The sequence below is a fragment of the Cyprinodon tularosa genome, unplaced genomic scaffold (genome assembly GCF_016077235.1).
Source record: "Cyprinodon tularosa strain WSP-4 unplaced genomic scaffold, ASM1607723v1 ctg540, whole genome shotgun sequence".
NCBI classification, from domain to species: domain Eukaryota; kingdom Metazoa; phylum Chordata; class Actinopteri; order Cyprinodontiformes; family Cyprinodontidae; genus Cyprinodon; species Cyprinodon tularosa.
In genome coordinates this window covers 1,113,040-1,129,695 of record NW_024039275.1, presented here as the reverse complement: position 1 = coordinate 1,129,695, position 16,656 = coordinate 1,113,040, and the positions used below count along the sequence as shown (strand labels likewise).

The following is a 16,656-nucleotide window of genomic DNA, read 5'->3' as shown; positions in this document are numbered from 1 at the left end:
TACAAATAGGGTAGCGTAAAAAGTCCTTTAGGAGCTGTAATGGGGTTGTAGTAGATGTGTTATAAATCTGATATATGCCCAAAGAGAATCTTATTTTAGGGAGAATAATAATCATACTTTGACTTTGGCACTGGTGATGGCAATAATCAATATTACTGGCAGAAATAGACGGCCCCAAAAATAAAATTCACCTTAGGAATCTATTGAGGGTTGATCCAGCCCTGCAGGGATGTAACAAAAAGGAAACTATGCAACTCCCCCACCCCTAAACACACACCCCCACCCCCAAAAAGAGAAGTTTTGGAGCACTAATAGAATAAAGCCTTATTAGGGTAGGTAGCAATTATTTTACCACATAGGACTTTTTTTTTTTCATAATTAAGCATTAATTTAAAAGCAGCTTGTTGTATTTACCCTGGTTCTGTTCTTCCAAATTTTATCATCATATTGGTTAACACCCAAGATTATAGTTACTTTGAATTAGTGTCTATTTCTTTAAAACATGAATGTCTCATATTCTAAATTTAACAGACTCAAATGCAAAACAAAAAAAATCTTGAGTTAATTTGGAGATCAAACTATTAAATTCTACAGTATCTGGCATGTTGTAAAGTGAAGGTAAAGCAGCATTGACCACAGGCAGCCTATCTTCATGCACTGCTGACACAAAAAGGACAGATATGCAATAACGTTTATGAGAGATTGGCGAAACTGACTGAGTTATTATCAACACTGCCCAATTTGTCTAATCCACTTAAGTTTTGATTTTGGGTGACTCAGCATTGGCAGAGATAACCAATGAACTGTTAAGATTTATGTCTCCTCTGTACCTTTGGAAAGCACAGACAAATCAAATACAATAGTAAGAAACATGAGTAGTATTGTGTTTCCAGGAAGGACTAGTATAGATAAACCATGCAGACGCTGTAAAGAAGCGTGCAGGAGAGGATACAGCATAATCTGTTTGCAGAGAATAATTGCTTTGTGCTGAGGGAGCTAGGAGAGCATCTTGTTGTTTAGTGCAGTTGGCTGTACTTGCTGGAAGACGTGGCATATTCCTTGAACTTGGTTAAACTGTAAAAACCATGTGATTCAACTGCAGGAAACAAAAACTGTGTTTCTTAGTTGACCATATAGTTTAAAGAAAAAATATTTCAGACTTATTAAGCTTTTAGCCCAGTGTAGACTGTGTGTGACCTTCATCCACAGGTATATGTCAAAGCTCTATTGGTGACATTTTAAAATACATCTGAAGATATTAATGCAACAGCTTTTATGGGAGGTACATTTGGCAGCTGTGTTCGTCATTTGTTTGAAGAGAGACCAACTATAAAGGAGGCACATCAAGGTGAGTGGGTTGGGTGTTTGTTCAAGGTATATATATGTGTGGACTTTGATCATGATGTATTGTGGAGATTAACACTCAAAAAGAAACAAAGAACAAAAGGGTAGGTTTGGTGGCGATTAAGGCAGGAGCAGAATCTTTGTTGAAGTTCCTATGGGATCATAAATTGTCGCTCAGTTAGATGTTGGATACTTTGATGTGGATCAATATGCAAAGATTTACACATCTTAATAAAATCCTTCATCTAGATTGTGACCCAACAAAAGACTTAATGTTGGATTTTACATTTTCTGTGCCTGTTTTTGTTTCAGTTGATTTCAAAGTGTAGATGTAGAACAGGAAGCAACAAGTTAACAACTAACAAAACATAATAATTAGGATATTTTAGATGCAGTAAATCCAATGATATAAATATGTATTCTGCTGAGTTTGTTCACACTAAGCCAACACATACAGGTCACATGATCAACGTTCTCTTTCTCTTTTAAATATCATTGCATCTTTGGCTGCGGTCATCATGTTTTTAAGTTACTTTAATATTTTTGATGACATATTTGAGCAAATGTAAATAATAACTTTAATTCAACACATTGTTACACCATTGGCTTTATTAAACTCAAAGTGATGTAAGTAATAAGAATATCAGCAATACACCATTATATATATTTTCTGTTGGTAGAGGCCCAGATGATTTAACTACTAGAGAACTAAATGCAGCCATATAGAAAGACAATAAAATCAAAACAGTATAAGGGGAAATAACACGGACACAGCTGCAATCTAGGCTGATTGGCAGGAATTATAGATTGACGGATTTTAAGGGAACAGGGCAAGACAGTGAAATCTGTTTTTACTCACATATTTTTACTAAAATAAGAAACAGAAAAAAAATATCCTTGGTGCAGATGACCAGTATGACATTTAAAACCTAAAGAAAATCCAGAAGATGACAAAACCATCAAGACTAAACCTGACATTCAGTAAAAATAAGAAAATATGTAAGACAGAATGTAAAGTTAAACATTATGCCTTAACCATATATTTTTCAACAAGACTAGAGCTTTTAAAGACACTCTACTTCTGGGATGGTAAATGTAGCAAAGGTGACAGCTAGATGGCAGTAAAACAAAGCATTGCTTTTAAAAGCTGGATATGTAAATTATTTATAATGCAGATTTGTGTCAGAAAACATGAGTTTAAAATTAGCACAGAAGGAAAAATTTAAGCTGTTTGTCAAGCTGAGAATCAAAAAAGGTCTTATGGAGGTGAGGCTTCAGTGGTCACCTAAATGCAAATTTAGCTGCATAGAATTTAAAAAGGAAACTTTGTCTTTTGAAGGGTTCCTTAATGATTTAACCTCCACAGAACCTTTGGGCAAGGCAGGATGAATGAAGATCAGTTTCAATGTTAATATTTTGAATGTTCCGATATTTGTGAACATATATAATGTCCTCTAAATGTGAAACAGAAAATAAAAATCAGCTAAAGCACTGAACATTATTAACATACAAAGAGAGTTCAGATCATGTTATGGATAGGCAAATGTGTTCCAAACATCAAGGAGCATTTAGTTAATGCTACTTGCAGCTTGTCTTAATGCTTGTTTTAACATTTACGCTTTGATTTTTTGGGAAGTATAAGGAGATGGATGGATGGATGGATGGATGGATGGATGGATGGATGGATGGATGGATGGATGGATGGATGGATGGATGGATGGATGGATGGATGGATGGATGGATGGATGGATGGAAGAACATTTGATTAGATTAATGTATGATTAGGGAATGTGTCTAATCAGATTTATTAAAAAAAATATTTCAATTTAAAAATGGGATTTGAAGATAGCTTTTGAAGTTCCATTATTTAATAGTGGATTGATACATACTATTTACAAGTACTCTTAAAAAAATTCAATCTAGAACATGCGATTAGAAAATGCTTTTCAAAATTGATTTCAAATTGCCTTGATTTATACTTTAAGTTTAAAATGGAACGTTTAGTTTTTCAGTGATATATCTTGGTTCTGACAGAGAACACTATGAGAGAGGGAATTTCAGGGAATAACTAGTCAAAAACATCAACTTACAACACCTTAGCCCAAACATACTTAAAAAAAAACAGATGCTTAGTGTTTTTCAACAGTATAAAAAAAATACAGCAGCCTGGTGGTTAGGGAAGGGGTACTCGAGTCCAATCTTTAAGAGCTACTATCCTGCATTTTTTAATGCAACCATTTTTAACACACCTGAATCAAATGAGTGGCTACGTTACCACACCTCTGCTAAGCTAAATGTGGGGTCTGAGGCTGTAGAAATAGGTGTGCTAGAGAAGAGATGCATCTAAAAGGTACAGGATGGTAGCTCTTGGCTGGACTTAGGCACCCCTGGGTACTGGGAATCCAGTGGTTCTGAGTTTGTGCCCCACTCCCACAGAGTGCCACTCTGGGTCCCTCAAAAAAAGACCCTTAACCCCACACTGCTCCCCAGAGATGCTGCCTGTGGCAGCCCACTGCTCCCCAAGGAGATGGGTTAAATGCAGAGATTTCATTTCATTGCTCTGTTCTTGTGGGAATGTAATGGCAATAAAAGCTTGAAAAAAAAAGTTTGTGGATAAATAACAATAGACTTAACAAATGGCATTTCTAAATGGAATAGTTAGACATAAAATATTATCCTATGTGTAAGATTGCTTTATTTGTAGAGTCCTTAAAGGAACAATTTCCGATCAGACATTTTGGACAACCCAACCCTAATACACTGAACTATATCACAAGAAATTGGGCATGTGTACCCAATAATGAGGCGAATAATGTGATTTTAAAGGAAAATATAAATATATTTTTTGCAACTTGTTTTTTTTACTTTGAAAATCCAACCGGGAGTGGTATCTTGTTTCCTTGCCGGGAGGAAGAGCAGAAGCGGAAACCGGAACCGACAGAGCAAAGCAAAGTGTTCAGGTTATAATGAGACCACAGCTGCTCCGCTCCTCGCTCGGCTGCTTGGTGACTCTTCTCTCCCCTTTTCCCGCTTCCTGTACCAACAAAGGAGTCACACGAACAGCAGCGGCTGTAACCAGTTTATATTATTCCAGAAAAATGATGCACTATCAAACGGAGGAGAGAGGACACCCAAATTCTCCAGACTACCGCATTTATTTTAGTAAGTTTCACCTCCGCCATGATGAATGAAGCCATGAGTAACAGCATATTTAGAGAGAGTGGGGATACATAACGGCCCTGGTCTGTTGGGTCGCCATGGTTACTAGAACATGTTCCAGGCGCTGGTATGGTGCTTTGTGGGCGTTTAGCTTTAGAGCTGAGTGTGTAAAACTAAGAAGCATAATTTAAAGCATTTTAATTGCTAACTACCAAACAGAAAAATATATCAAATGGTTCATGTTGAGCGTTAATTTCCTTATTCTTACTTTATTTTGCCTATGGCTGTATTCTAATGACCATGCAGTTAATAAACGAATGGCACCTGTGCAGATTTGGACGGGATGCTGAGAAAATATCGCATTTAAACAGAGGCGTAGCCAGAAAATTTTAATAGGGGTGGCCAGTCAAAAACCAATGTACACTAAGGGGTGGCAGAAAGCAGATAGGCACCAGAACCTTAGGGTCATTCTACACTGTTCCAACAGGAACAAGCACAACATTCATGTTTTCTAAATAAAGACAAGCTTTACCTTCCTACAGCCTTTGCTATCAAATAGACGCATATATTTAAACATCCGTGCTGTCTAAATAAAAGGTAGTGGACAAAATTTCTGGGGCGAACATTGTTCCCATTTTCATTATTTACATAGTTTTATCAAAAATTGTTCTGCATAAGAATAATATTTACGTGTACTAATATCTAAATTAAATGGATTTTTAAATGATTAAAGTATTTGGCGTCCTGTCCAGGGTGTACCCCGCCTCTCGCCCATTGACAGCTGGAGATAGGCACCAGCACCCCTCACGACCCCAATTGGGACAAGCGTGTCAGATAATGGATGGATGGATGGATGGATGATTAAAGTAGTTATTTATCTATGATTTCACTGAAGACTCCTAGATGACTTGCAGAACATTTTCTCTTTACCACATATAACACAAAATTTAGTTCTGAAGTGAGCATGAATTCTGAATATATAAACTTAAAAGTTAGTATTTTGATGTGCATAATTAACCACAGCGTATTAGTTGTCTAGTAAATTTTAATATATATAAAATGTAAATGTTTAATAAGTCTGAACATTCCCCCTGAGAGTAAAATGGTAGGGATGGCCAATGACTGGCTAAAGGTGGTCATGGCCACCTCTGGCCCCCATCTAGCTCTGCCCCTGAATTTAAATAAGCTGAGATGTAGCTAATCAAAAATGCTGATAATTAGTGATAATATTGATAGTCCACATATGTAAAAATTTCATTTGACCTTACATAGGGGTTAGAAAATAAAATGAATTAAACAACAAAACAATAATGTTGTGGTTTGGTAAAAAAGATTTCTTAAATTTGCTCTATATCCCCCTCTAGAGGGCGATATAGAGCTTAAATAATCCACCAAAGATTTGAACTGGGTGATCCACAATGTCTGGGCCTTATTTTTTTGTGTACCTTTTCTAAACAAATCTCCCAGCTTCCTTTGCTCTGTCCTAATAATCTTATTGGCTGTGCTGAACATTCCACACTGTCTCTTATTGACCTTCACCTACTGAGTATCTATATCAGGTACAAATATTTAAAAGTTCAAACCTTGTTCATTAGATTGCTATAAAACGTTTCTACAAATCCATTTGCCTATATAGTACATATTTGATTTCCTATCAAGGAGATGTGCTGCAAAACATTTTAAAAAGCTTTTATAAAGTAGCTAAAAATGAATAGGTAGCTATAAATAAATGTTCATTAAACGTTTTAACAGGATGTTTATTAACGCTGATTAGTAATGAAAACTGACGAAAAACTCTGACATTGTATCGACCTAAAACTAGTTCTTCAGTCAGACTGATAAAAAACAGACAAAACAATCACTGTTCTTCCATACGTTTGTCAGTTTGATTTGAAATAAACAGATGTTTCACATTTATTTAACTGAATAACACCAAGCCAACACATCATCTGCTTGCTCATAGAGATTGCCATTTAAATTAATTATTTGGTTCCTTTGTCGACTTATAATACAAGGTTGACTGTCTATATCCAGTCTGTACCTTTAACTGTATTTTCATTATAACATCTACTTTGAAAACTGCTATTTCCAAATAGAGGAACTTGACTTTTAGTTACATAGCATTCAACACGAGTGAGACGCTAAGTTTCTAACTCTTTAGGTGGAAAAAAGTGCCTTCTATGTTACTAACGGCATTAAAAAATGAACAGCAATTTTTAAATGAAAATTAAAGCTGTCAATCTCAGTGTTTTAGTTTCATTGACAGAAATTGTGAAAACTGCCACCTATAATTAAAGTCAGAAAAAGACTGTTTCACTGATGCTGCTATGCATGTTGCTGTGGACTACATGTAAGTGTAGGAATTGAAATAAATACACTTTTATTAGCTGAATCTGTCCCTTAAGTTTTGATTTCTGTTTATCTGTTTTTTTGCGAGATCTGTGAGGAAAAAATAGCTAGCATACAATCACCAAACATGTTTTATTTTGTTAACTACGTCTTTGCTGTGCTGATCTTTATTTATTCAACTTCTGTACCCTGATTTCCTTTTCTGATGGTCAACACGTGTTTCTCACCTCCTAGAAACCTCTGATGGGAAATACATTTCACCGTTCCATGATATTCCTCTTAAAGCTGAGTCAGAGAAGGTAACTGGTTAACAGCTGTTTTTTTTTTTTTTTTAGTTTCTGCTGAGAACAAACATTTAAACAGATTGTTTCCTTCCTATAGGATAACGATGTTCCGGCTAAAAAACCTAAGAGTGAGATGAAGGTATTGTCAGGTCTAAATACACTATGGCCATTTTATGCATACATGCATTCTATGCCTCAGCATGCCTTGTTCACTTCCAGGTGCTGTACAACATGGTGGTTGAGGTGCCTCGGTGGTCGAACGCTAAAATGGAAGTAAGTGACAAGCTGCCTTGTTCATTTGCATGGAGGTTTTTTATTGTATTGTTATAAAAGTGAATAATACTTACTTTGATCACAGATTGTTTTGCCTCTTATTAAGGGAACAGAAAGCGTAATAAAGCAGAATATTTTATGGCGTTAACTTCATTAATAGTACATAACACCTGGGCTGGGCAGTATGCATTGAAATCCTATCACCATATTGGGTAATATTATCGAGATAATGATAAAAGTGATGATTAAAAATAAAAACAATACTTCTTCGCTGTCTTTCTCAGTAAACTCTTTGGCTCTGCTCTGCTTACCACAGCAATCAGAGCCCCACAATCACAAATAATACTCCTGAAAAATAAACTTATTTAAATTAGGCTTCCTCAGGAACCAGCTCCATAAAAAAAATATAATTGTATAACACTAAACGTCTTGTAGTAACAGCATTTAATCATATCCTTCAAATTTGTCAATGCCCCAATGGAAATTTTTTTAAAGAAAAATTGTAAACATATAGGTTCTTTTGGAGTTCTTATTTATTGAATCAAAACAAGTCCTTTTTATGCTCATTTCAGGATTTATAAATCTGGACATGGGTAGATTACCAGAGATTAAAGCCTGGTTTTTGCTCCATCTTCTGTGAAAAACTGACTCTAATCTGTCTAACTTGTTGGTATAGAGTCCATTCAAGTTTTGGATTATACTATTATAACAGTATTATAGTCTAAACATATTTCCTCTAAGCAGTTATTTTATTTTTTTGACCACAATATATTGCAGACACTGATCTTGTAATCAGGTTTAAAACTATTTGCGCAGCGCTAATAAGAATTTAATTACTATAGATATTTATTATTAACTTATTTTCCAGATTGCAACGAAGGAGCCACTGAATCCGATCAAACAAGATGTGAAGAAGGGAAAGCTCAGATATGTTGCCAACATATTTCCTCATAAAGGATACATCTGGAACTATGGAGCGCTCCCCCAGGTCAGGAGAATCACATGGAGGGCTGCAGACTCAAGGATGCTTCTGTTTACTTATGTTGGGTGTCCAAAATGTTCTCTTTATCTGATATTTGCTGATATTTGCATCCTTAACCATCTCTTACATATTTGTTGTAATAGTGGCTGACTTCGTGGTGCTGTTTTGCATAGCATTGTGTATTTTGTTAGCTGTTGATAATTGTCAGAACATCTGGGTTCATACTTGTGTTTGGATTCTTCTTCCATAAAGACCTGGGAGGACCCAAACCACAAGGACAAAGAAACAAACTGCTGCGGTGACAACGATCCCATTGATGTCTGTGACATCGGCACGCAGGTAAGCAGATGTCTGTTTACTCTGTAGTCGATGTTAATACTTACAAATGCAAAGACGTGTGTGTTATTTGGATTGTATGTCTACCGCTAACCCGTTGAACTGTTCTTCAGGTGTGCTCTCCAGGTCAGGTGATCCAAGTAAAGGTTCTGGGCATCCTGGCAATGATAGACGAGGGAGAGATGGACTGGAAGGTGATCGCCATCAATGCCAACGACCCAGATGCTGAGAAGCTCAACTGTGAGTGTCGTAAACATATGTTAGCAACAACCTTCACCGCAATCCTTAAATAAATGTGTTCAAAGTCAAATCTGTTAATCGCATGGGAAACAGTCAGTTTTGGAGTTGCACAGAGCATACACAGCAAGCGGGGCGGACTCATGCAAAAACAATGAATGAAACATTAACAAATACAATACTTTACCCATGATAGGAATTCAGGAGGATAAAATAGTGTTCCTCTTTAAGTCTTACAAAAACAAAGATGGGCAGAAACCATACTTAATCAATCTCCTTGGGGGGGCAGGAAAAAAATAGATATAGTAAAATAGCGATCCTCTATGAGCGTCACAGAAAAACAAATAACGAGCAGCAGACAGAGCAGGTAAGTGAGGTGTATCTCTCTCACCTTTTAATGAAAAAAAATAAGATAAACTTCCCAGATCTCTCTCTGAGAATCACTTCACTGCCTCAGTCTGCATATAAACCATGCCACAGAGTTTATTGCTTTGTTTTTCTTAGACATAGATCTCATTATGTTTTTAATATATGAACATTCCCTATCTTCTCTGGTTCGAGATACTGCACAGACTCAAATTGGGGCTTTGCTTTATAGAATGCACTGGTGTTTTTTTATTTTTTTAATCTGTCCAAGTGAGATGTGGGAAATTGTTGTAATTTGTGTATAGTACAGAGGCGGGAGTGAAAATGATCTGTACGAACTGCCCATCCTGCCTAGTTGGAGCCTCTCTATACACAGTCAGTTTGACAAAAAATTGGTTTGGAGATTAAAAAGTCCTTAACTGGTGTGTTCTGACCTTTACAGGAAAACTTACTGGAGTCTTGCAGCATTTAGGAAATGAAAACTATTCTGTTATTAATGGCTTGGAGCTAATAAAAACCCAATTAGTTTTAACAGTTGAAAACTAAAGATACACTATATTGCCAAAAGTATTTGCTCACCCATCCAAATTATTGGAATCAGGTGTTCCAATCACTTCCATGGCCACAGGTGTATAAATTCAAGCACCTAGGCATGCAGACTGTTTTTACAAACATTTGTGAAAGAATGGGTCGCTCTCAGGAGCTCAGTGAATTCCAGCGTGGAACTGTGATAGGATGCCACCTGTGCAACAAATCCAGTCGTGAAATTTCCTCGCTCCTAAATATTCCACAGTCAACTGTCAGCTGTATTATAAGAAAATGGAAGTGTTTGGGAACGACAGCAACTCAGCCACGAAGTGGTAGGCCACGTAAACTGACGGAGCGGGGTCAGCGGATGCTGACGCGCATAGTGCGAAGAGGTCGCCAACTTTCTGCAGAGTCAATCACTACAGACCTCCAAACTTCATGTGGCCTTCAGATTAGCTCAAGAACAGTGCGCAGAGAGCTTCATGGAATGGGTTTCCATGGTCGAGCAGCTGCATCCAAGCCATACATCACCAAGTGCAATGCAAAGCGTCGGATGCGGTGGTGTAAAGCACGCCGCCACTGGACTCTAGAGCAGTGGAGACGCGTTCTCTGGAGTGACGAATCGCGCTTCTCCATCTGGCAATCTGATGGACGGGTCTGGGTTTGGCGGTTGCCAGGAGAACGGTACTTGTCTGACTGCATTGTGCCAAGTGTAAAGTTTGGTGGAGGGGGGATTATGGTGTGAGGTTGTTTTTCAGGAGCTGGGCTTGGCCCCTTAGTTCCAGTGAAAGGAACTCTGAATGCTTCAGCATACCAAGACATTTTGGACAATTCCATGCTCCCAACTTTGTGGGAACAGTTTGGAGCTGGCCCCTTCCTCTTCCAACATGACTGTGCACCAGTGCACAAAGCAAGGTCCATAAAGACATGGATGACAGAGTCTGGTGTGGATGAACTTGACTGGCCTGCACAGAGTCCTGACCTCAACCCGATAGAACACCTTTGGGATGAATTAGAGCGGAGACTGAGAGCCAGGCCTTCTCGTCCAACATCAGTGTGCGACCTCACAAATGCGCTTCTGGAAGAATGGTCAAAAATTCCCATAAACACACTCCTAAACCTTGTGGACAGCCTTCCCAGAAGAGTTGAAGCTGTTCTAGCTGCAAAGGGTGGACCGACGTCATATTGAACCCTATGGATTAGGAACGGGATGTCACTTAAGCTCATATGTGAGTCAAGGCAGGTGAGCAAATACTTTTGGCAATATAGTGTAAATAAGAAAACAACTTCTAATGTAGAGATGTGAATGTACTGAACAGTGTTTGGATGTAAGGTAGGTGTACTCAGTACTTGGCTGGTTGTCCTTTACCATGAATGACTTCATGTAAACAGCCTAACATAAAGATGATGTTGAAAGGAAGCTCAAGCAGCTTTGATAGAAGCTTCCAGATCATCTTTGTTGTTGGGTTTAGTGTCTCTCATCTTAAGCTTGATGATTCTTCATAGTTTCTTTGAGATCTTTAGGTTAATTAAGATTGATCAGTTATTTGTCAGCACTGACTTTTTTAAGTTTTCAGTCCAGAATAGGCTCATTCCCTGTGAATCTCCCCCAAACTATTTTTTAGGCTTTGCCTCACAAGTTCTCTTACAGAGCTGAAGGTATCACATTTGCTTGTGCACATTATTCTTACCACATTTCTTTTCCTTTCACTAAAATGTTCATTGTTAAGGCCAATTTATGCTTCTGATGCATAGCCTCTATCATCTGCCATCAAATCTGTCTCTGTGTGCGACCACGCCCCCCGCGCAGAGGTTCTGCAACCGTCGTCGCGCACCTCAAAAAAAAAATCCCGACTACGTGTCAGACGGTCGCAAACCCACACAGACCTCAAGTGGAAGTGCGCAGTCAAAAAGCAGCTGTGATTGGTCGGTGGTATGCCTTTCCGGCTGTCTGTGTGGCCGTCCTTCTCGATTTGGTGCCGGGGCGCGCCTTTTTTTAAAGACCGAGGAACAACTACAGTGGACCAAAACGACAAAAGGTTAATCGATCTTTTTGCCAACTCCATTAACAGAACCTGTTCCTCTTCGATGTCTAGCAACTCCAGATCCATCTCCATGACCGTCATATCTTGCAGAAGTGCCATTGTTGTTTTAGAAGATAAACACTCCTGCCGGCGCAGCCAAAGATCTCTTGACTATCCCCCGAAGTTCTTGCGAGTTCTTGAATAGGCTCCCCCTTGCGCTTTGGTGGAAAAACTGCTGTGCGTCCCTAGACATTCCGGAGAGATGGTGCAGAAGCAAACCAGCACAACTGGTTCGCGACCAGACCCAAGCAACATTTGATGTGTGCGGTTGCAGAAGTCTCTGCCCTTTATGCTTGGCTTCAGCACTCGAAGCAGTCCTATAAGTCAGCAGTAACTTTGGTGTCAGTAACTGTCTGCTTGACCACTCACAGTTATGCAGCATTAACATTCAGGGAAAAACATAAATCTGTAGTAATAATCATTTATATTGGTCTAATGAAAGATTTTAGTTATCAGTAATTAATACTTGAATTAAAATATACAACTGTCACCTTTTGAACAAACCTTCTGAAGTTATATTTTTGGTGATATTCTAATCTATTTGTATGGATTTTTATGTATGTTTTATATTGAGTTGTAAATAGTCAGTTGCCGCTTTAGTGACTCTTCCTAATTATCTCACTAGATTTTACCCCTCTAGTTTTTATCGTCAACATGGGTTTGTTGATATTCTGCACTCTTTAAACATAAGGTGTGGATGTTAAGAGCTTTTGTTTGTTTTTTCCACGAGGCTAATTCTTAGAAATCTTTACAGGTTTGATCTCAAACATAGACAGACGAGTCTTATGTTTCATGGAAACCAAGGTAGCGCCTGGCTTCTAAATGTGAAAATGTTTTCTCTCCTCCACTCAGGTATAGAAGACGTTCGCCGGAGCCGACCAGGTCATTTGGAGGCTACTGTTGAGTGGTTTAGGAAATACAAGGTGCCCGACGGAAAGCCTGAAAACCAGTTTGGATTTAATGAAGAATTCAAAGACAAGGTTATTAATTCATTTGAATAAATGGAGCACAGCTGGTAGATCAGCTCAAACTGAATGTGCTTAAATGGATTTCTCCTTGTGACAGGATTTTGCAGTCGAGATAATCGAGTCCACCCATGAGCACTGGAGGGCACTTGTGCACAAGCAAACGCACGCTGGAGGGATCGAATGGTAACGCAGACGATGTGTACATCCATCAGGCGGGTGGGAAAGCTGAACTTCAGTCTAGAGCCATTTTGCTGTGTTTTTTTTCCCCCAGTAAGAACATGTCCTGCTGTGGCAGCCCTTTCCAGTTCAGCGCTGAAGAAGCCAGAGCTGTCGTTCAGTCGGTGAGGATCTAGAATCCACTTCTTCATTTTTTTTTGCACAGATTGTTTGGCTTTAAAACTTACATTCAGCCTTCTTACCGCAGCTGTTAGAAATCATTTTAAGCTTTACTCATTTTAATTAGTTCTTTTCTAGGGGAGAATAATTAAACAACACGTGTTCAATTCTCTTGAATGAATTACACACACCTTTACATCCGCTTCTGTAATATTATCGGTCTAAATGTTTCTTACATGCTGTAGAAAAACTATATGGGTCTCCATTTGCCAAAAACAGAAGTTTTTCTTTTTATTTTGATAGGTGTCATCATATGAGTTTGGGGATGTTGCAGGGGTCTATTGTCAGTTCGATTCAAACAGTTTGTGTTTTGGGGTCATTGTTCTGTTGGAGCAGGGAACTGTTTCCAGGTTTCAGCTGGAGGGGGAAGCAGTGCTTCGCTAACAGTTTTTAGTGCGGGTTCTAACCTTGACTGAGAACATTGGCAGACGGTGGAAGTAATACTTTGAGGATTTCCTCCATCTGGTGCTCGGAGCTGGACTTGTTCTTCACCCAGACTGAAGTTGGTGAGGTAGAAGAAATCCACAGTGTCAAGGCTTTGGAGATGGATGAGGTCCACCCTGAGTACTTTATCTCTGTAGATGTTGTTGGGCTATCATGGCTGACATGCATCTTCAACATTAGTTTGTGGTTGGGCACAGTGCCACTGGACTGGGAAACTGGAGGGGCGGTGTCCCTCCCAAGAAGGTAGATTGGAGAATGTGTTCCAGCTATAGAGGGATCACATTTCTTAGTCTCCCCAGGAAGGTCTATGCCAGGGTAGTGGAGAGGCTCAGCTTCAGGAGGAGCAGTGTGGTTTTCTGTGGAACAGTGGACCAGCTCCACACCCTCTGCAGACTTCATGGGAGTGCACCTAGATGGTCCAGATGTGTTTTGTGAACGTGGAGAAAGCGTACAACAGCGACCCTCACAGTGCCCTCTGGAAGGGTGCTCCACGAGTACAGAGTTGAGGGCCCTTTACTAGGGTTCGGCATTAATTTGAATCTTTTCTCAGTGCATGTTGGACTCCGCCTGGGCTGTCCTCTGTCACCTGATTACTGATTAAAAAATCAAAAAATTTTGTTGGGTGAGCAACTGTGTTACTTGCACAAGATTTATGTTATGCATATTTAAGTTTCCTTTTTTTACACTAATTTTATTTAGTTTAAAATTCAGGCACATAGTTTTTAATACTTAAATTAAGATTGATTAAAATCGTAATCTTCCAAGATGACAAAAGAAAAAAGACTGAGATTTTATTTTTAAGCTATATCGCCCAGCTCTAGTCCTGTTCATGAGTGAGGGGAGATTGATAGATGGATCGGTGTGGCTGCTGCTTTAATGGTCGGCTGTGGTGAAGAGAGCTCAGCAAAAAGGTGAAGCTCTCGATCAAACCGGTTGGTCTATGTTCCTACCCTCACTGATGGTTATGAAATCTGGATCATGACAGAAAGAACAAGATCCTGGATAGAAGCAAATGAAATTGGCTTTCCTTAGAGTTGGGTTAGGAGCTGTTATTTGGGAGTAGCTCAGAGTAAAGCTGCTTCTCCTCGAGAGGAGTCAGTTGAGGTGGCTAGAACATCTTTTTCAGATTCCCCTTGACGCCTCAGGCACCTCCCAGTGGGAGGAGAATCCGGGGACATCCCAAGACAAGCTGGAGGGACTATGTCTCTAATAGCCTGGGAATGCCTCTGCTGGGGGAGAGCAAAGTCTGGGAGTCTCTGCTGAGACTGCTGCCCCCAAGACCCTGTCCTGGATAAAGCGGAAGATGGTTAAAAAAAAGAATTTCACTGGGAAGAATAACACTGGTGTTGCAGCATTTTTCCATTTTGAAAGCTTTGAGCCTCCTTTTGTGGTTCCTGTATTGTATTTGAAAATTGTAGCGGTTTTTGTTGTTTTAATTGTGATCGTTTTGGACAGATTGGTACATTATGGAATTAAGATCCTGACCTTAATTCCATAGAAAATCTAAGAAGAAAAGTAAAGGAGTCTGGTCGGTACCAGGAAACTCAAACCATTCTAGTGGGAAAAATGGACAACATCCAGCAGGCAGCTTGCTGAGGGATATTTATCGAGGTTTATGTTTGTTTATGCCTGTATGATTTATTTTACTATGTGGATTCCACAAAATACAAACTTGTACACCAACATTGAAAAGATGATTAAATCATATATTTTTTTATAACATCTGTATGTAACTTGGTGGAATATTAAGCTGCCTTTAGACAATTAATAAGCATGGTTTCCTTTTCAGGCTCCTGCATTTGGTAATGCACATCCTGTCTCTGCAGAAGGTGAGCAAAGTATAACTTTGTTTTATTTATTAAACTCATTAAATTTCTGATTTGATCCTAAATCTCTCTGTATCTCCGGCAGTGGACAAGTGGCATTTCGTATGACCTCCTTAATTTATCGTGGGAAACATCGGAAAGTCTTGGTTGAAATTAAGTAATCCTGCCACTAATTATGCAAACAGGTGGATATATTTTTTTTATACATTTCAGCAGCGGAATAATGTGACAAATTAATTTAAGATTATCAAAAGGGAACATATGGTCCAACAAAGACAGTCATGTTTCAGAGCCAAATGATTTTTATATTTTAAGCAGTACACTAAGTTGGTTATGCACTTGATTGTTTTGATTTAATGTATGCTTTGATCTGACAACAATCAACAGATATTGGGTTTCTTTTTCAGCTACAGACATTGTGTATACAGTAAAACACATTTCTAATTTTGGATAAATAAAAAAAATGTCTAAACCTGACCTCGGTGTACTTCTGTTAAAATTGGCCTTCATTATGTGTGTGTGGGGAATTAATCCAGTTCTTTTAAATAAATATGTTTTATTAAAAAAAAAAAGAAACACCCACATGTCGGCAACATCAGGAATGATACAATTAACAGCTTTCAATTAAACTGCATCCAGTACATTACAATACTTACAGTATTAACAAGCCAACCTTATTTCATTTTTTTTAGCATACCAAACTTAACAAGAACTTAAAGCACTTTTTTTTCTTTTTCTTTTTTTTTTTAGTGTCTAAATGCAGAAAGACCAAGAGTGTACAAACTGCTGTCTTAACCTGTCTGAGTTCAGCACATGAAATGAACAGGTTAAATCAGGAAAGTCATTCAAGTAAAGTTGACTCACTCAGAAACACTCTGAAGCATCTTCAAGTATGGCTATGCTTTAAACCCGCTTCTGGTGCCTCGGCTTTCTCCTCGAAAACCTGCTACTGTAGCTGGGTCCTGTACAAGGATAATCAATGTTTCTATTTTTATTTATTTTACTTAAATTGAATGATTTTATTAAACAAAACAATTGAAAACTAGAGCATCTAAACAACTGAGCTATACTTATTCTATG

The 16,656-nt window shown here is 38.5% G+C and overlaps 1 protein-coding gene across 1 annotated transcript; it reads left to right on the top strand.

The window, feature by feature from the left end:
* The first annotated feature begins 4,263 nt into the window (after window positions 1–4,263).
* Window positions 4,264–16,053, top strand: ppa2 (inorganic pyrophosphatase 2). Its single transcript, XM_038304741.1, has 12 exons — window positions 4,264–4,506; window positions 7,087–7,151; window positions 7,234–7,275; window positions 7,356–7,409; window positions 8,278–8,397; window positions 8,644–8,730; window positions 8,841–8,967; window positions 12,795–12,922; window positions 13,008–13,093; window positions 13,182–13,251; window positions 15,540–15,579; window positions 15,662–16,053. The coding sequence occupies exons 1-12, from the start codon at window positions 4,311–4,313 to the stop codon at window positions 15,682–15,684; spliced, it is 1,038 nt and encodes a 345-aa protein (XP_038160669.1). The 5' UTR covers window positions 4,264–4,310; the 3' UTR covers window positions 15,685–16,053.
* The last annotated feature ends 603 nt before the right edge of the window (window positions 16,054–16,656 follow it).